Genomic DNA, 20,528 nt, shown 5'->3' with positions numbered 1-20,528 from the left:
AAAATTAAAATCTTTAATTTCAGAAACAGCCAGGTAGTATCGGTACATGTACAAAACACGGAATCAAGTATTTGATTTACGAATATTTGAACATGAAAATTATTTGTTCTTAAAAATTACGAAAATATCATGTCAATCACCTCGCATTGACCACAAAGCAGAATAAAGGCGCTCCAAATTTTATCACTTGCTGCTTAAAAGCAACTTTCTTATATGTAAGAGACTTACAAAACATGTGAGAAACAAAATGCCATTTATATATTGCAAAGAACTGAGGAGCTTCCAGCGCAAACTTTAACTCGCTACAAAGTGTTTGTTTTTGTAAGAACGTTACCAAAGGTCCTTCTTCTTTTAAACATATAAGCTATCCTACGAGCCCATTACCCGGAGCTTCCATCTGTATTGTACCCTTGAGTCAACCCTGTCCCGTATCTTTCTATTTTTAGAACTACTACATCTTGACGTATGTGACGTATGTGACGTATGTGACTGAGAACATACGTGAAGTGGTTCACATACGCCACATACGTATGTGACGTATTAAATGGCTGACCATAGGTCTTTTATGATTGGCTATTGTGAAAACACCCAGTAAAGCCCCCCTGCGAGGTGCTTCTAAAAATAGAAAGATACGGGAAAGGGTTGACTCGGAGGGATAACATGGAAGATGGAGGCTCCGGGTAATGGGCTCCTGGCTATCCCCGAGAGCAAATTAAGGAGGCTCGAAAGGGCTTCAAAACTTAAAAGACACTCTCTTTCTATCGAATGACGCTACAACAGTGTATCACGTAACAGCGATGTTATGGTACCATATGATACACTGATTATTTCCAAACAACATGTGATCAACATGTGACCTTGGCAACGGGAAAGCCCAGCAAAATCACCCTATATTTTGGATTTAGTTGCTTATATCTCAAAAACGAACCCGATAAACCCCCTTTTTTGTTGCTAAAAAGTGATTAGAAGGCCACGATGGAGCTTTCGGCAAAATTCTGTTTAGCAGATTCAGAGCCACCTTAGAAAGATCATAGAATTTAAGGTGGCCCTGAATCCGTTAGACAGAATTTTTAAACTTTGCAGAAAGTTTCATCTTGCCCTTCTGATTACTTTTCAGAAATAAAAATGGGGGTCACCGAGTTCGTTTTTGAGATATTAGCAATTAAAGACAAAATAAAAGGTGCTTTTACAGGGCTTGCCCGTTGCCATGGTGACATATCACGTCACAATAATGACTGTAGCTTGTTCAGAAATAATTCGTGTTTCATTTGGTACCACAATGTTGCATGATACAACGTTGTGGTGCCGATCCTTCTAATAAGGGCATCACTTGGAAGCGTTGAAACTGCTTTGACCCAGTTTAACCCGATCATTAGTTCGCCATTTATTGACGTGTTTCATTAGACACTTTAATTCTCGTGTTTATGCCTTAAATTAGCACCAGGGATAATATTATTGCTGACACAGTGAGTGAGCCTGAAGCGAACGGACGTGGCAGCTCTCTAATAGGGAGAAGAACACATTTTTCTCCGAAACGCAAGAGATTGTTGTCAAAGGTGCAAGGAATTGTATTCAGCCGCGAATGGAGGAATTAAGATTCGCGGAATGATCATTAGAGCCTGCTCTGCCTCATATCCTCAAACTATAGATAGTTTCACTGTCACGCAACCAAAAAATAAATTCGAAAAAAGCCAAGAACTTGGGGTGTTGTAGGAAACAAATCTCTTAACCACCTCTCTGATTCTCAGGCCTGTGAGGTACATACTTTCTGAGTTACTGGTCGAAGCGTTTCGTGCGACCTTAATGAGTTTTGCATGGAGACTCCACATGGTCCTACAATATGGCGGCCTATAATCAACGGAAAACACTTGGAGTTCACTTTGCGATGAAAGCGCTTACTTTTCGCTCATGAAATAAAATACATGTGTATGAACACATCCTCAATAATTGAAACTCCCAAACTGCTGAGAACACTGGGGTAGACAGTATTTTTTTTACCAAATAGCTTTGTATCATGGTGTCACGCAAAGCGACAAATGCTGTCTTTTCGAAACGAAAGACATCACGGAACAGGAAACCTGAAAAAAGGTTTATTTCTAGGTCATCTTCAACCTCCTTTACATACAAATTCAGAAGACCTTACGATTTTGATTTTAGAATGTGATGACGTCACTGTGAAAACCACCTATTGTTTCCTTTCTTCTCTGGAGTGGGATCCAGAAGGAGATCCAGTTGGGGATCCAGTTTGAGGGTTCACGCTTTGTACCGTCCCTGCTCAGCACCTCTGAATATCTCCCTTCAATTCCACGCACGAACCGTCGTTTAATTACCACAAGAATAATTGAACATCTCCCTTCCCTTCGGCAGCATTTCTACCATTTAGGTAAACTAGTTATTGGAAGTGACTTGTTAAATGAAAGTTATAGACCCACCTTCAGCCGACACGCATTGCGTGCCATTGAACAATTTTCGTATACGAAAATCCCACCAAAGCTGAAATTCATCCAATCAAATTGCTACAATAAGCAATGCGAATTTCCGTAACAAAAACAACGGTCGAAAAGCCTGTCAGTTGAAGGTGGGCCTCTAACGTTCTTCCACGTAATAAACAAACATTATGCCGTTGACCGAAAGCATAATGTTATTTTATCGCGAGGCATTTCCGCCGGTTGTCTTATCAGTTTGCGGGTTGTGCTCTAATCTGGCAACTATGGAAGTCTCCTGTCCAATGAAAAATGGGCGCGTGTTAAAGTTAAGTACAAAAGGTCGGTTATCTCGTACACGCGGCCCCTTTCTACTATTGCCATCATCGCAAGAAGAACTTCTCTGCCTTTTAGCCTTCAGTTGTATTGTTCTTTTTCCCTCCACCTCCCCAGTCTCCGACCCGCAGACTGACAATATATTACTTATGTAGTTTTTTACTGGGGCCGAAATTTTTAACCCCACCTTTCCTGAAGAGATTTTAATCTCTGTTTGTAACATTAGTTTCAATTAAACTCGTCACATTTGTGGCCATTTATCCCAAACGATTTGTTTCTGTTGTCGTCTACCAATCTCTTCAGCAAACTAGTGCGGCGCCTTGCGGAGCTCTCGATGTCTTAATGTTTGCAAATGACTCAAGATAAAAAATAATTACTTCAAAAACGGATGACAACCAGTTGTCAACAACTTGCATTCTCAAATTAATATCGCGAGCACGTCTCTTAAGCCAGTCGTGGTCTCATTTCTCGATCGATTCAGACTGATGACTATGATATGAGCTCAGGCTTATCAAGAAAGCTGTTTTAAAGTGCTAAAAGCCAAGAAAATGGATGCCGTTGGCCTCAAAATATTTCTGAAAGCCTTTCGCCTCCCTCTGGCAATTCTCCTTTTATATGCTCTTGTTACAGGTGCTAAAAGTATTATGATAAATTTCTCCTTTCCTTTCCCTCTATCCGATCGTGACCAATTCTGTTGAATTTTCAAGGCTATTTTTCTACTCTCTTTCTAATAGTTTATATCTATTTTTCAGAGACTCTAGCGCTCATGGACGTCAGTGGCGGAAAACCGACTCCAGGTGTCCGTTATGCAAACTTCATTCAGGACAAATTCGTGTACCTAAATATCACCCCTGTTCGTAAAAGGCTCGTTGAACAAAGTATCCAGTGCGCGTTGTCGTGTTTGGTTACTCTTCCATGCTTTTCATTTAACCTGGCAGCCTTTCAGGACAGCAACGATAAACTACTGTGTGAACACCTTCCTTCTGACAAGTACAACAACTCCGATCAATTTGTTGCCAGCAAAGTTTTTCACCACTTCAGCATCTTGGTGAGTTCAGAAAATTTCCTAAAAATACGATAAGATATTCTTTTTCTCCGTTTTCTGTAACGCTTTGTTTTGCTGTCTCTTTTTACGAGACAAGTTCACGTAGAGTTTCTAGTTTGCGCACATGCCTAACGATTCAAGTGAAACAAATAACAGCGCCAGTAGGCTTTAAAGTATATCTTTTTAACAGGGAAATTCATGAAGGACAGTTGCAAAGGGCTGGTTTTATATCGGGGGTGGAAGGGGAATAATTGGATCTCACCTTTTCATTATTCCTTCCATTTTTTTGCGAGTTAATTATTATTCCTTATTGAAATTTGTTCGATACTCAAGTTTCCTTATTCGTTATTCTTTAACGGAAATCGTAAAAAATTCTTTATTCCGAATGTTCCAACGCTAAAATATTTTTTATTTGTTGTTCGTTATTCCTCTTCCATCCCCGATTTTATAGAATGGGCGAACCTATAACGTTAGTGGGAGGTGAACAGAGAAGTCGTTGTAACACCTGGTGGAATTTGAAATTGGCCGGTGAAGTTTTGTGTGCTTAATTAGGTAGTAAAAAAATCGCAAATTTGTTGCTCGGAAAGTTTTTTTACCATTCCAAAATCTGATGAGTTGAGAAAGACAACTCAAAATAAAATCACGTAATGAAATTGTTAGTTGGAATGACCACGTTGCCGAAAATTGTATGACATAAGTGAAAGAAAGAAAGACCTAAAGGTCAAAACTAAAATTGGCTTTCGCTGCGATTAGTGGTGAAATTAAGGGACAGTTAGCAAAGTTTTCCACCACATCAGCATCTCCTACAAGTACGATAAAAAAAGTTGATATCTGTTGAAATAACCAAGTTTTGACAAAGCAGATTCTTGTCTCGAGATGTGGCAACAGTTTGCTTGAAAGTGAGCGTCGGCGACTTTTACATGCCGTGCAGCGCTTTGCTCAAAATACGCCACACAGTTTTCTCTATTGCTTTTGCAATCATGATACACTGTCTCCTTATGAGACAACTTGCACAAAACAAAAAAGAATACGATTCTGCTTTTGGTGCACATGCCTTGTGACACAAGTCTCCGAAATAGGAGGTTAACTATCATTAGTATAAATACACAGGTGATTATACAAAATCGCGCGCTCTCATTTGGCTCGCTATCTCGGATTATCAGCCAATAATCACCTCGACAGACAAAAGGGCTGCCAGTAGTCGTTTTGCCACTGTAAGTGAAGATGATTTTCGCGTTGAAATGTTTCTTTTTTTCCCTTTTTTGAAATAATCACCTGTGTATTTATACTAAAACAATTATTCGCCTCAGGCTCAGTGATTATCGGTGAATATTCACCTCGACTTCGTCTCGGTGAATATTCACCGATAATCACTTCGCCTTCGGCGAATAATTGTTAAATACTGCAAGACTGTGCTCTAACGGCGCCCGGTCGCCTGAGGCGACTAACATTTGGCTTCGGGCGAGTGAAGAAAGTTACCCGGTCGCCCGGCCTGGCACTCATACTTATTCTATTTCTAGCAGATAACGAGGCTAAAAAATTTAATATGCTGGTGGTTATAGTTTACGAAACCTCTCAGAAACTGCTTTTTCTTCGTACGAAACAATCGGTTCAAAGGCCGTTCCACATGACTTCACATGTAACATAATCCGTGACTTTGCACGTAGCCGGCGGCCGCACGAATCTCAAAAAATAGCATTAAATTTGGAACGTGAAGTTTTTTGGTTATAGTTTTAAAAAAAGAGTTCTTACTTCTGCTCTGACAATGGCAAAGCGCGGCCGGCGAAGCGGTGCAATTTACTTTTGTATGAACCCGGGAATCGCAGTTTATGCAAACGTAATTTTTTTACGAATTTTCGCGGCTGCGCCTGCTTGGCCAAAATATATTTTGGTTATGGTTGTTTTTCCCCTGTATATGAAATAACGAAATAAAAAAGGGAAAGATATCATGACATTTGTTGTTGTTTTAGAAACAGAGCAATCCCGCGTTGTCTTTCGCGTGACAAATCATTCCGTGCCCTAAACAAATAACGCTGTGACTGGCGCTTCGACCGAACAAAAAGCTCATTCTACTAAACATTTTACTGATATTATAAGAAAAAAATACTTTATTTCTGTCCTGTAGCGATGATTTTCGTCCAGATCAAGATGACTTGCTAAAAGAAAAAAATGATAGCTTTTGGGCCGCGGTGGTTTCATTTTTTCACGGTAGTTTTTACAGAAGCTCCACGGGAATCAAGCGGCATTGATTCACGCTTGGAAAATTTATTTAACCCAACTAACCAGTAAAAAGGTTTACCTGCATTAGACCCAAACGTTTTTACATAAACCTGCGGCAATCTTTACTTTTTCAATTTTAAACCTGAAAAACATCGGTGGCATTGCCATTTTTCTCGTCTTTCTCAAGTATGGCGTGGAAAATTTGACGGGTGGCGGGTTTTTCTTGCACTAGCGAGTTCGACGATCACCAGAGCAGTAGCAGCAATGTTTTTTTTTTTGAGAGAAAGATGGATGAAGATCTTGCTGCGTTGTTGATCTCAGATAATTAATTAAAGTTGGGCGACCAACTTGGAGGGGTGGGCACCCCAGCTGAAATGCTTGGGAGCCGAAATTTTCCTTAGAGCACAGCCTTGAATAGAGTATAATTTCAGTAGAGTTTTGACTTAGAGTCCTCAATTCAAGATTTTGGACTACCAAAATCGTGAATTCAGGATAACTCTACGACATAACTCTATGAAAATAACTCTAGGAACAGCTGACCCCCGAAATAGTAGCGCTTTAGATCTTAAAGTGCATTCGGTTTAATAATTTATCTCTTTTTAAGCCGAAGGCAATTGTCAAAGCAAGCTATTCACTTAAAATATTAGTCTAAATTGCAGAATACCCCGCAACTTGTTTGCATTTCATTGAATAAGAAAAAGCTCTATTGTATTCCGACTCGTTCTTCAGAGAATGCCGTCTAGGGGAAACAATTAATGTATTAATAGTGGTGAGATGTTGTGGGGTATTCTTCAATTGCTCCAAATATTATTTCTTGCGAAGTGTTAAACGATCTTTCTATAGATATTTTTTGGAATTTAATATTCTCTGTCAAAATTTGCATAACAACCTGAAGACAAAAATAGCCACGCAGGCAGCAAATTTATTCGCATTTACCTCTTTGTCGCATTCTCATGCAAAACACAGGATATTTTAGTGATTCTAAACATTCTTTGTCTATTCGTTGGCAATCATCCTTTCAAATTTCACAGAAATCTATCCAGCCGCAAATATTTTACGAATATTCTTCAATGAGGTGACGAAAGCGGAGGGTGTCAAGTGCAGGTTGCAGGTTATTACTGAGTTGCCATAGGCAACAAAGTCGGAAAATGACTTAAATTTTCTTCGTTTCCCGTGTCAAGATAATAGGCCACTTCGGAAAATACCATAATACTCTTTGTTTATCCGCCCAAATTTTGCATAAGCATTCTTTTTGTTTTCTCTTGGGACCATTGTAAGTCCCAAGAGAAACTGGAAACAATGCTTATGCAAAATTTGGGGAGACAAACAAAGAGTATTATGGTATTTTTCGAAGTGGCCTGTGGAAAAGGTGCGCAATAGGTCTTTCCTGTCACTCCCCTGCTAAGTCTTCTGCTCGTATTTTTGGTAGGTTTCAGGGGGTAGTAGAAATGTAAATATTTTGATACAACGTAGATTTAATTTTAGTGGTTAGGGTTAGCTCATTAAACGCAAAAAGTAGGTTCTGGAGGTAATTTGATAGTGGAAACCAAGTTTACAGCCCAAGGCTAAGACAACCGCGTGGAATAAGTGATGAACAGTTTACACAACAGAAAGAGACGCTAACCTCATTTCAAATGATAGTCCTTTACTATTGCCACAAAAGCCATCCAGATATCTTCGCTAGGCTCTAAAGGAGATCTCTATGTAATTTTTTTGCGTGATTCCAACTAAAATTCTCTGGTTTATCCCTCGTTGAAGGCCATTTATGTCTCGCTCGATGGGATCTTCGGAACATCAGAGTATGATGTCATTTCAGCCGATATTACTAAAAACTGGCTAGTGATTGGCTAATTGCCATTCTTCGTTACTGATGAAGTTAGGTGACGACCGGAATAACGCCGAATTTGTCCCGAATGTTTCCGAATAATTCGTGGGTGAATCATTCCAGGCGGGTTTCACAGAAAAGAGCTTTAAACAACGGGCTGCTGTGAAGACTTAACACTTGCATGATAGGATAGATGAGTCTATGACCATACTGAAAGGGTTGTGACAGTAAACTTTACATCGTTTGCAACAATTATAAACATTTTTTTTATATTTAGTCACCGTGTAGCAGTTGGTCTTGCAATGGCAATGGAAAGTGTATGCCCCTTTACGCAGAAAACAGTTATGTGTGCGTCTGCAAAACAGGATTCACCGGTGAAAACTGCCAAAACGGTAAGAAAAACTCCTGACAAACGCATTGATAAGTGTTGTGCGGGTCAAGGTTTTGAGGCCGCTCCTTGATAGGAAAAACTTTACCAACTAACCATTTAAAACGGTTAGTTCATTGTTTTTACTGAAAGTTTCCTTATAATTATTTATTTGTATATGTAATCGCATGGGCTCAAGGGCAATTAAGGATTAATTTCACTTGTCTTTTCTAAGTTTTCTCAAGCGACGACGGCAGTTTGCAAAACCTTGAAAAGACAAGTGAAATTAATCCTTAATTGCATGAAGACATATTGCGATTACAAAATTATTGCAAAATTATTGAATGAAACCTGTTCAATGCCGCGGCAAATGACAATCAAATTAATACGCTTTCATTCCGTTAGAGTTCAATTCAATAAATCGTTGCTGACAAAAGAAATAGTGCTTGAAATGTATTTTATGTGTGAACAAAAAGCATTTTAATCGGGAAGAAGATTCTCTTGTACATGTAATGCACCTATCAATGTTAAGCCCCAGGGGGGAGGGCAGGTCGGGCATGGGGGTGGGGATTTTGACATTTTCTGAAAAGTTGAGTCAAATTTCCCAAAAGGCCAAAAGTATCAAAAGCCCCCATAATGGGGTGAGTAAAGGTGGCCAATAAAATGCCCTTTAGACCTTGCTGCACACAATAAGAGTGCAATTTAAGTACCACTCACCTTTCCTTCAGCCATCTCTCACGAACGCAGAAAGTTCATTCGAACGCCTTCTAGTAATTATTAAACATGGCGGAGTTATTTTCAAGGAACCTCGTTCCCAGGGCTTTTCCCTTATTACTTGGGGAGGGAAAAGCCCTGGGAACAAGGTTGATTTCCAAGCCCTCTTCATTATCCAAGATGGTGGCCATGTCAAATTCCCCACCCTGGGGATATGTCATGCGATCAAAATCCCTACCCTGGGGCTTAAAATTGATAGGTGCATAACTTCGGTTGATCAGAAAAATTAATGCAAGCGTTAACCAATCAGGATCAAGTAATCATGCCCTCTTGATTACCAAGAGTGCCCTCATGACTAGGAGAATATGTGGAATAAAACAAGTTATAGTTGCATTCTGTTGTTGATTACCTATTATGTTTACACTTTTTCCTTCCCTTGCTATCACTAAGCTTTCTTCATTTTTCATATTGAGGCATTACTTTCACTCAATACGCAACAAAATGTCCAGGAATAAATTGTTATTATAAACATCAGTCATCATCTTTGTTATTGTTACCCCTATTTTTATAACTCACTTCGCAGCACTTCGCTTGGTATAAGTAACTTCTAGTAATAACGAATAATTGCTTTCTACCACCCAAGCACTTCATCCGTTTGTTCACACCAACACCAAATCAAATAATCAAATATACTGTTAGGGGAAGAATGTTCCCTTTCAAGGATCCAGACCAGATCAACTTAGGAGATCGAGATTAAGCTTATTACAGGGATGGTAGACACAGGATCCATCTCAGTGATGAAAACTTGATCAACCTGTTAAAAAATACAACGAAGGGATCAAAACCGCATCCCAGTATTCGGAATACCAATAAATCAAGTGCCATTTTCCATTCTTTTTTCCAGACATTGACGAGTGCTCTGCTGGAAACAAATGTGACCTAACTGCTCTATGTACGAATACTGAGGGATCCTATTACTGCACTTGTCACGAGGGATATACAGGAGATGGAAGAAAATGCATAGGTAAAATAATGCGTGGGAAGACAAAAAAAAATGATGTTATAAATCATAACCATTTTCAAGGGTCAAGTTTTTCTGCTTAAGATATTAGTGGCCGTTCTTTAAAATAAAATAAAAACCTATCTCCGGTATTTTTAAGATGCGAACGCTGAAACGAACTTATTCCACACGGAACACTTAACCACAGACCGACCAACAGACTGTAGAATACGGCCCGCTAATTTACCCAATCACAGCGGCGTACTATGAGAGAGATAAAATAAAACTTGGTTGCAAACCATTACAATTAATAATTAACATTAATTTTTCACTGTGACGTTCCGAGTGGCTCACGAAACCTCTGTTAACTGCTCATGTAATATATGTAATAACATATATTATTTCGTTTGGGCTTAATTGTAGGATGTGAGGATGGTTATAGTCAAATTGGTGCTACTCGTAAATTTCAATATTCAGTACCGTCGATATCTCATACCCGAAACAACTTTTGGTATTTTGACAAATTGCCCTTTTTGGACGAGGCTTGTCCAGTACACCCAAACTGAAGGAATTCGGCGTAAATGCTGCGATTGGACTTAATTCGAGTTTATTCGCCTTCCTTGGAAAAGCGATTTGCGAGAGATCGTATGTGGGAGTACTGGGGAAATCAGGAAATGTTGGCAATTCTGTTCCAATCGATGGATTGTTCGGTTCGACCGAGGAGTGAAAGATTCGACCAAATGGAAAGTGGAGTGAGCGACGGAGTAGTTATAGGGGTGCAAGGAATATTCACAAATCGACTCCATTGTAATGATTCGGTCGATTTGAGAGAGATGTGTAAGTGGAAGTAATGGGGATCTCAGGGTTCGTTCGGTTCCACCGTGAAGTGAGCGATTCGATCGAGCGAAAAGTCGATTAAAAATGGAAACTAATTAACGAGCTAACTTCCTGTTACAGCCGTAAGACGTCCAATATATTGGAGATCAAAGCTGACAATAAAACTGTTATCAATCCGGTTGATATAGCAGAAACTATTAACGAACACTTTACAATAATTGCGCAAGTACTAGCAGAAGATATTCCTGCCGTATATGTAAATCCTGAATTTTATCTGGAAACCACTGATAAATCAACACGATTGCAAGTAGTGAATATATTGTGGACTCTAAGCGCGTATCCTTTACATTGACCTCCACTGATGGCTTTGGGGCAAGTATTACTATATCGGAATCTTATGTCTTGCCGCACGTGAGATGGGCGCAACAAATCCTTCCAGAAGAGATCGACCTGAAAGTGTATCCACACTTATGTGACATCAAGCTCTCAGCAGTTAACATCAAAAGTATCTCAATACTTGTGGGTAGTAACATGTACAGTCGCTATACGCCCACATATATATGCATTCAGAAGGAGGACAGAGTTCCCGAAGATGAGAAGACTGGAGTTTATGGCTGCCGATAACTTCTGGGGTGGTGTATTTCCGGTCCTTTCGGTGGCTTGCGCTGTCCAACAGTCTCAGTAAATTTTGTATCAATCAGTGGTAGATCAGATGACCTTGTTGCGAAATTCTGGAAACTTGGAGATTATGGCACATCGAGGTCACAAGGGAGATATTTCTCAGTCGAAGATAAGAGGGCGCTGAAAATCCTTGAAGAAACCACCCGCATTATTGATAGACACTATGTCCAAATAATTTCCATATGGCTAAGAAACGACTTGAATCATTGAAACATTGTCTGTTGGAAGTTGGAGGTGAAGTGTGGCCGCCAAGTACCATGAAACAATGGGCACTTACATCAGCAAGGGTTTTACCCGAAGACTATCAGATGATGGGGACACAAAGTAAAGTAATAGGCATTGGTTTCTTCCTCGTCATCCTGCGATTAACCCTAACAAGCCAGGGAAATTGCAGATGGTGTTTGACGCAGTAGCAAAGTACGGGGGAGCCTCTTTAAATAAGAAATTCCGTAAGCTGGCCTGACATGACCAACAACTTGATGTGACTGTATCCTCCTGCGCTTTCGACAAGGCAAAATTGATATTGCAGCAGACATTGAAGGGATGTTTCATCAGATACACGCACGGGAGGATGATCAGGATTCAGAGGCTGTTATGGTGGAGGAATAATTATCATGACCCACCTGATGTTTATGTGATGCAAGTACATATTTTTGGTGCTGCATCTTCTCCATGTATCGCCAATTCCATCCTGTTGAGAGTCACAAATGACCATGATGAGGATTTTAACTCAAGTGTTGTTGCAGTAGTGAAGGACAATTTTTATGTGGACGACGCTCTACCTTCCGCAAATGATGAACAGTCTGCAATCCACCCCGCTCAAGGCATGACTGACCTGCTCAGCAGAGGTGGATTTAACCTGACAAAGTTCACATCAAATTCCAAGAAGGTCATTGCGGCAATTCCTAGTGACAAACGAGCTAGGCCAAAGTTTGATCTTGACTTAGATGGTCCACAGAGCGAGAGGGCACCAGGGGTGCCCTGGTTTGCTGAGAATGATGATCTGGGGTTTGAAGTAAGAGAACTCAATCGTCCCGAGACAAAACGCGGTATCCTGTCGACCATTCGTTCATTGTTTGATCCATTGGGATTAGCGGCTCCAGTAACATTGGTTGCTAGATTCTGGTACAGGACCTGTGGAGGGCCCATGTTGGATGAGATGAGCCACTTAATGAAGAACTCCTTAAGAAATAGAGGTTATGGAAGGTTCAGTTACCTGTGCTGTCCGAGCTGCGTATTCCAAGGTCCTACTTCCTACCTGATATCGACCCCTCTGATTGTAAGCTGCAACTTCATTTGTTATCGGATGCGTTAGAGGTGGGATATGGCATCTTACCCTCGCATTGAATGACCTGATTGTCGTATTCATTGCGCGTTCGTTATGGGGAAGGCCAGGAACGCGCCAATCAAATTCGTCAGTATTCCCAGACTGGAGTTGCAGGCAGCTGTCCTTGTTGTCCGTACACTGATATACAAGATGTTGAGGGAGGAACTGACCTTGTTAATCGATAAGGCATGCCTTTGGACAGACAATGAGATAATGTTACACTACCTAAGGAACGACAAACGAAGACTGCATACCTTTGTGACCAATAGAGTTGAGGAGATAAAGGAACTTTCACTTGTGCAAGATTGAAGGCACATACCAGGATTATTGAACCCTGCCGGTGACGGACTACATCCTGCCAGGCTGGGTTCTAACCATCGTTGGCGGCGTGGAGCTGAATTTTTGTGGCTCTTTGAAGACCACTGGCCAAAGGAGGCTAACCCTATTGTTTGTCAGGACAACTTGGAGTTAAAAGAGAAGTTCACCTTCATTCTGCCGACGTGACCTCTGAAACTGTTCCTAAGAAAGAGGGAAGCCCATTGCCTGATCCCTCTCGGAATTTGGAAGACGATCCCATTCAAGTTCTCCTGGCTTGCTACTCTGATTGGACTCGCCTTAAGCGGAGAGTGGTCTGTCTTCTGCTCTATACGCAGTTTATTAAGGATAAGGGGAAGATTAAACCTGGAAGGCTTGCCATCGAAGACTTAAATTTAGCGACTTTAGTTATTGCAAGGATTGTCCAGTCTTCTGTATATGAAAGTTGATGCCCTGCGGGAGATTTTAGGGTGCATGGTCGCGTCCAAGGCAAGCATGTAGCCTTCAAAGCAAACCAAACCATCGGTCATTTGGGACGAGAATACGTGATTGAAAAGTTGCAAGAGAACGCTTGGATCCCTCAAGTACGCGTCTTGGTTCGCTCGGTCATTAATGGATGTCTCAAGTGCAAGAAGTTCAATGCTAGACCTATGACACAACAGATGGCACCCTTCCCAAAGTCCAGGCTCATGGCATGTGAGCGACCCTTTTCATACACTGGTATGGGCTTGTATGGCCCGCTTTACGTCAAGGATGGTCGAGGAACCGCCAAGCGTTGGGGTTACATCTAGAAGTAGTCAACTAGATGGATACTGATGATTTTATCATGTGCCTGAAACGTTTCGTCAACTGTTGGGGTGACGTTAAGGAGTTGCGATGTGACAATGGGTCAAATTTCGTGGGTGCCAGGCGAGAGCTGAAGGAGAGTCTTGAAATATGGAATCAAAACCAGACCGATAGACAGACGACTCAATGAGGCTGTAAATGGATGTTTCAACCCCCGACTGCATCGAGTATGTTTGGCGTATGGAAACGCATAGTTCAAAGTGTGAGGACAGTTAACAAGTCCATTCTTGGTGCACAGATGGTGACAGATGTGGTGTTACAGACTCTGTTTAGTGAAGTGGAACGTATACTAAATGGCAGGGCACTGACGGCAAACTCTGATGATGTGAATGACCTCGAACCATTGACCCTTGCTTACTTCTTAATGCAAAGAAAGATAATTCTTTTACCGCCCGGTGTATTAGGGAAGACAGACATGTATAGAAAGAAATGGAGACAGGTTCAGATATTAGCTGACCTTTGCTGGGATAGGTGGCTTAAGGAATAAGTTCCTTCCCTTCAGCCGCGTGGCACGTGGAGACAAGCACTTCCTAATGTTAAACCTAACGCGTTGGTTCTATTGGTTGATGATAACACGCCAAGAGGCCAGTGGAACCTTGGTCGTGTTGTTGAAGTATACCCGTGCGGTTGGTTTCTCGTGAAAACAGTTAAAGTCAGAACCAACGATGCTGTTTACGTCCGTCCCATTCAGATTTGTTTGCTGGAAAATGATATCTCATCAATGTGCGGAGTTGATATTCAGACTCAGTCTTGTTACTGTTGGGACTCTCTATGTGATCGCCCCGAGGCGGGAGGAATGTTTGGGCCAATCGGTGGCCCCGTCTCAGACGATTTGTTCTAAGACAATTCCTTTAGATTAAGTTATCGAGCACATGCTCACGTTTTGGGAGCAAACATTGTTTTCGTTATGGGTATTTTGCGTTCTGTTTGACGAACAAGCTCGTAGAACAGGAAGCCCACAGAATTGTGAGTTTTGGCTTTTGTATTCCGGTGTTTTTTTTTAATTTTTTTATGCGTGTATTTAGCTGATCATTCATCTTGCTTATCTCAGGGGCACCCAACGTCAATTTTCGGAAAATATCTGTTCGGAAGACGATTTGAGATCTAGAATTTTCGGAACATTTGTTGTAAAATTTCTCGCTTGCCTGCCTTTCCTAGGATTTTCGAACATCTAAAAAATGGTAAAATTGCCCATTTTTAACAGATTTGTACCCTAAAAAGGTCAAGTAGAATTTTCGGGAGCCTTCAGTTTCTGCCTGAAATTTTTGAAAAGGTAAGTCTTGATCCCTATAATCACTTTCAGCTAGGAAAGCCGAACAGATGAAAAATTTTTAGGGATAAAAATATGTCATATCTACGGTTTAAATACCAAAATACGTTTAACAACTGTATGTTTAAGTGGTTTTGAACTATATTCTCGTTGGGTGCCCCTGTTATCTTATCGCCAATGTGTTGGATCGTGGATTCTCAGTAACTAAATGTTGTGTTAAGAGACGTGTCAAGAATTTCTGTGTTGGCATTCCCAAGCATACCCCTATTAGTGTCCTTTCGAGTCTGTTGCAAATTGACTATCCTTTTGGTCGAATTGATAACTGCATGTCGAGCGTACTTAATTCGATCGATTCGAGTCGAATCACCAACATTTCCTTTTACTCCTATTGGTGTCCTCTCCAGTTTTTTTGGAAATTTACTGTGCTTTTGGTCTAGTCGGTAACTGTACGTCGAACGGACTCGATTTGATCGATTCGAGTCGAATCACCATCACTGCTATGCTACCTCCGAGTCGAATCGCAACTGGTAAGTCGAATCCACTCAGTTTTGGTGTATTGCACATGAATGGAGTGAAAATGGGTGTATGAAAGTATGGAAGTTGACTATTATCTTTCTGAACACAGAAACATTTAGTTGCAGAGGTTTGCGCAATAAAATTTATGTGGGAGTATTTAATCTCGCTTTGGAATTCTTCCAACCTTCTCCCGAATCCAGAATATGTTGCTGCTTGCTTGCTGCGCTCGCTCCGCAGCAATGAACATAACATGTCAATCATCTCGCATTGACCACAAAACAGAATAAAGGCGTTTCAAATCTTATCACTTTCTGCTTAAAAGGAAATTTCTTACATGCAAGAGACTTGCAAAATATGTGAGAAACAAAATACCACATTTTTTCAGTTTTTTCTAAGTTTTTTTCACTCGGAATCGAACGCGTTCTAAATTCCATCGCTTGCATGTTGTGGTTCCACAACGGTACTAAAAACCAAAAAGTGCCAGGACACATATTTAGAAAGAGACCAACAAGTACCCGATTGTCAATTAACAGTAAATTTGCAAAGTTTCTTTATAGTGATGATGGATTGCATTGTAAATACAATAAAACACCATATAAAATGACGTATGGCCTAGTTTCCGTTCAGGGGTGGCCGCTTAATACAGGTAAAAACAACAAAGAAAGACAAACATGGGACTGCCACAAAGTGGCCGCCTAAAACAGGAAACAAATACAGCGTTTGTATGAGCAAAAAATCGAGCCCGGTTGTTCGTGATGCCTTGAATAAAATATCCCCGGTTGTTGAGTAAGGTCTATGGTTCAACGGAGCGGGGGACGGCTTTTGTGCGTCACTGAAGCCTCTAGGTAAGAACGGCCATGATTTGTACCGCCGACTGATGGTGATACTACTTCAATCATGCCAGGGAAATGTGTGGTTAGTTTGGAAAGAATGCACTGATAAAGCACAGTTTTCGTGTTAATTTCCAAAAAACTTGATCTACTTTTATATGTGTTTATCTCATCCAGTCACCGGCTGCTCCAAAGTTCCAAATCCACGTGTTTCCGGAATCTATAACATTCGACTGAACGACACATTCGGACATTTTCCTGTTTACTGTGACCAGACAAGCGATGGAGGAGGTACTCGATTTCTTTTACTCTCGTTTTCTGTGGGTAAAATAAGGCTCAATCTTGCTCCTTGAGACAAATCGGTTTATTGACCCGTAGAAAATTCAAATTCTTAGTGTAATTGGCCGTGTATTCACGAGCGGTTTTTCAGGTGGTTTAGCCAGTGACAACCGAAAATCCTGTGAAAACAATTCCTTTCCAACTCGCTTAAAGTTAAGCGAGTCGGCAAATTTCAATAGAATTCTCATTATATTTTAGGACGGTGCCTACTAATTCAAAAGTATTTTTGCGCAGTTTACTGAATATGCAGGAAAAGCAGATCTTAACAAGTGTTATTGAAATCCAAATCTCTGAAAAATGCATGGTTACCCCCAATTTTCTTTTTGGATTTCAATAACACTTGCTAAGTTCTGCTTTCTCCGCATAGTTTTGGCCCGCGCAAAAATATCCCTTTATCAATAAGCACTAGCAATAGGAAATCCGAGTATCTCGAGATGCGCAGAACGTATGCGCAATAACAATAGTAGGCACCGTCCTTAAGCCACCAAACCAAGTCGCTTGAGCGAGTTGGCATTTATTTTCGGCCAATGAGTTGTCGCTTGCAGTCAAGTCGGAAATACAACAGGCGTGCTATTTTTATTATTGTACTGGCAGTTGCTCTCTCCTCATTTAATCTTACCCATGAAAACGTGTATCATTTTTAAGTCGCTTAACGAAGGCTGCAAACAAAGCACTTTCAGGAATATTAAGCAAGACAACGGCTGTCGTGGAAACACGGCCATCGTTTAATGCAGGGAATCTCAACACGTTTCACACAAGCTAAACTTTAGCAAAATTAGACTAACAGTGTCTAAGATTCGGTTTGATCGAGGTGCGTAACTGACGTGAAGTTGAGAAAGAAATTAGCGGCTGTCTCCATCCCGGGGTTAACATCGCAAACTGCTTTCCATTGAAGTGTGGAGAAAAAAAAGGTATCACAAAAGAAATCATCTCAGGAATAAACCCATCTATGCGAATACTTGTTCTTCGGGCAAATAATTAGTGCTGGTTCTCAGGCGCATAAATACGAAATTTCGAGGGGGAATTGCAAAGTGTGAAGAGATTTACCAACTAGAAACATCCCATGTTAGTTAACTGGTGGATCATTTGTAAACGCTTTTTGTTCTCCGTGCAGTGACATGGATGACGTTTCTTACTAATATTTGCAGGTTGGACGATGATATTTAAAGTTGTTGCAAACGCAACGCCTTTGTACGTTGCGGAGATGTGGAAATCACGAAATACAACTTCTGAAAATGTGACGGCCGCCCTGGATACATCTTCCACTTTTAATGGACACTATAAAAACCGTCTGGTACTTTCTGAAAACTGGAACACGTTTAATCCTAAGGAGGTATGAGAACAACTTTGAAAGGAAAAAGTAAGATAACATACAGCTTTTTTACATCTCTCATTTTCCTGCATCGCCATTGGGAAGTGCTCTGTTGTGCTGCTCCCTGACCAGAAAAGATTATTGGTCAATGCTACGTACCTGCATGACGTGTTCGAGGGTTCAAAACTAATCCTGAAAGTCTTGCGACGTTGGAAGAACTGTCGCTTTAACTATCGTAACATGAAACGTCCATTTCGTCATGTGGCATACACATGGTCTAAATGCTTGGTAAAACAATTAATCCAAGAAGATGTCCAAAGTTTTGGACATCCGTCTTTTGCTTTGTCTATTTTACAAAACTGCGAAGTTTTTAAGTAACTAAAGCGCTACTCTCGGTGCTGCATTGAGAAATCATCAAGTCCTGCTCTGTCGGAAACTTTAGCCGGCGGAGGTAACGCGGTTGGATGGCTTTTGATTATCACTGGATCATTTCCTTTTTTCTGTATATGTTGTGATTGGCTAAAGTAATTACCTTTGGTGTTGGTTCCACGCCAGCCAATTGAAACACCCACGTCTTTTACTCAAGGTATTCTTGCTATCAATTTCCAGGTTCGTGTTGCTCTCTACAAGGATGGTCAAGAAGTGCAATCTCTCAAGTTCAATGCCGTTAATGATAATGTTGAATGGTTTACCAAGAAATATCTCAAATTTTCAACGTGGGATGACCTCATGAGTAATTCAAGTCTGGAGCACTTTGAGCTTCAACCAATCACGGAGAAAGCTAAAGATGTTCTCCGCTCTTTTGAGATATCCGAAAAGTACTCTGGCTGTGCAAAAGATGTAGGCTGGTTAATGATCAGCACTGATACTAACCCCTGTGCCTTTGAAATAAAAAATCCCCTGAGCATCCTTTACAGCAAGAAGAAAGGTTCCTCCGTGTATAACTCAGAGGGTAAGGCTGACAAATCCCAACTAAAGATTGCAACTAAGGATTGCTGTAGCGGATCGACGCGTGTTTGTTCCCTAGGGAAATTCAGCAGAAGGAGACCGCACCTCCCTCTCCCCGCTTACCACTCGAAAAAGAAATCAGTATAAGGAACTAAAAACAATACACAAATAAAGGAGGGAAGTGACGGGCCGAATCCACCGTCCTTAGTCCGCCCCTAATTCTTAACTAACATCGGGCAAGTCGTCTGTAGGTTTGAATGAGAAGCCGTCAGGCGAATCTTCCGCAATTCGCCGGATTTACTTAACGTTACAGCGGCCGTGTATGTGTCCTTGAAGGAATAGGGAAAGTGTCTTTTTATTAATGTCATTTTTGTCATTTAAAATTAAGGAGTCAGTCGCTTATAGGTGGGGTCTTTGATATCTTCTCCTCAAGCGTAAGCTTTTTTCAGTTCACTAACCAGCAGTCTGCCCTATAAGAATCTTCCTAGATATCACCACAAATCTTGCCGCCGCATGGAGAGCATTTTTTCCTCCTTGTGGTTCCATGTGCTGGATTTTGCTCTGTTCACACGTTGACGTACAAGCATAAATGAACATAAAAATACCCTGATCATGAACGATGTTCACACTTGTCTCAAAAGTAGACGCAAGCGAAGTGAGCCCCTGAATCGGAGAAATTTCGGAGAAAGCTTGGACCTATTTCGCTTGAGTTTTCGCTGCCAATAGGAAAACGACTGACTTTTCGTTATACATGGTTCGCGACACGATCACACGTAGATGCGCACGATTCCTTTTTTCATGTTTTTATTCTTCTCATGTTTCACGTGTCGTAGGTTTGTTTTAAAAAGTCAAATGGGGTAAAGGATGCCTGGTGATTGTTTTATGAAGTACTTATTGAACTTTGTCTAGTAACAATCCAACTGTTATCTATTTTCTTTTCACAGACATGGGCCTAGCTGATGTTTTTGCTGTCTTCATCCGCTGACGTCATTATTTTTCATAACAGAAACTCGCGTTATTGGTATCACGATCAGTTGTTAAATTTAGTTGATTTACTTCATAAATAGAAGCCGTGGAGCAGTGGATAAACAACACACTAGATAAACAGGACACTTTTCCTCGCCCTATTCTTCTCGCCCACCGGGCTTGCAGGCTCCGTTATTTACTTTTCAGATCAATCTCTAAATCACAAAATCCTAAGCACTCGGATTTTACGACAGAAACAAAGGTTCTATTCAATGATAATTTGACATGGCTTGAGTTTCTTTTGCTTATTTTTTGTTTTTCAAAATTGACTTCTCCGAATGTAACGTTTTGCCAAATATCAGCGTTGAACAACATTTAGGAGTAGATAAATAAACTCGTTGGTTAACTTTT

At 40.8% G+C, this 20,528-nt stretch overlaps 1 protein-coding gene across 2 annotated transcripts; it reads left to right on the top strand.

Moving 5' to 3' along the window:
- The first annotated feature begins 3,156 nt into the window (after window positions 1-3,156).
- LOC138039211 (uncharacterized) lies at window positions 3,157-20,528 on the top strand. Of its 2 annotated transcripts, XM_068885409.1 has the most exons (8): window positions 3,157-3,389; window positions 3,512-3,807; window positions 8,127-8,241; window positions 9,835-9,954; window positions 16,730-16,843; window positions 18,040-18,224; window positions 18,813-19,155; window positions 20,096-20,528. In XM_068885409.1, exons 1-8 carry the CDS (start codon window positions 3,308-3,310, stop codon window positions 20,134-20,136), a joined length of 1,296 nt encoding a protein of 431 aa, XP_068741510.1. In that variant the 5' UTR covers window positions 3,157-3,307; the 3' UTR covers window positions 20,137-20,528. The 2 variants fall into 2 exon arrangements, with proteins under 2 accessions (XP_068741510.1, XP_068741511.1); XM_068885410.1 differs by lacking the exon at window positions 16,730-16,843 and having other exon boundaries at window positions 3,196-3,389.

Source organism: Montipora capricornis, chromosome 2 (assembly GCF_036669925.1).
Source record: "Montipora capricornis isolate CH-2021 chromosome 2, ASM3666992v2, whole genome shotgun sequence".
NCBI classification, from domain to species: domain Eukaryota; kingdom Metazoa; phylum Cnidaria; class Anthozoa; order Scleractinia; family Acroporidae; genus Montipora; species Montipora capricornis.
The sequence above is the reverse complement of the archived record's forward strand: the minus strand, read 5'-3'. Positions and strand labels throughout refer to the sequence as shown.

What these genes read in the sequence shown, in the direction of transcription:
- LOC138039211 (XM_068885409.1), top strand. Translation starts at nt 3,308, where the DNA reads ATGGATGCCGTTGGCCTCAAAATATTTCTGAAAGCCTTTCGCCTCCCT. An exon ending in CGGTGAAAACTGCCAAAACG is followed by an intron (nt 8,242 to 9,834) that starts GTAAGAAAAACT and finishes TCTTTTTTCCAG; the next exon opens with ACATTGACGAGTGCTCTGCT. An exon ending in AGATGGAAGAAAATGCATAG is followed by an intron (nt 9,955 to 16,729) that starts GTAAAATAATGC and finishes TATCTCATCCAG; the next exon opens with TCACCGGCTGCTCCAAAGTT.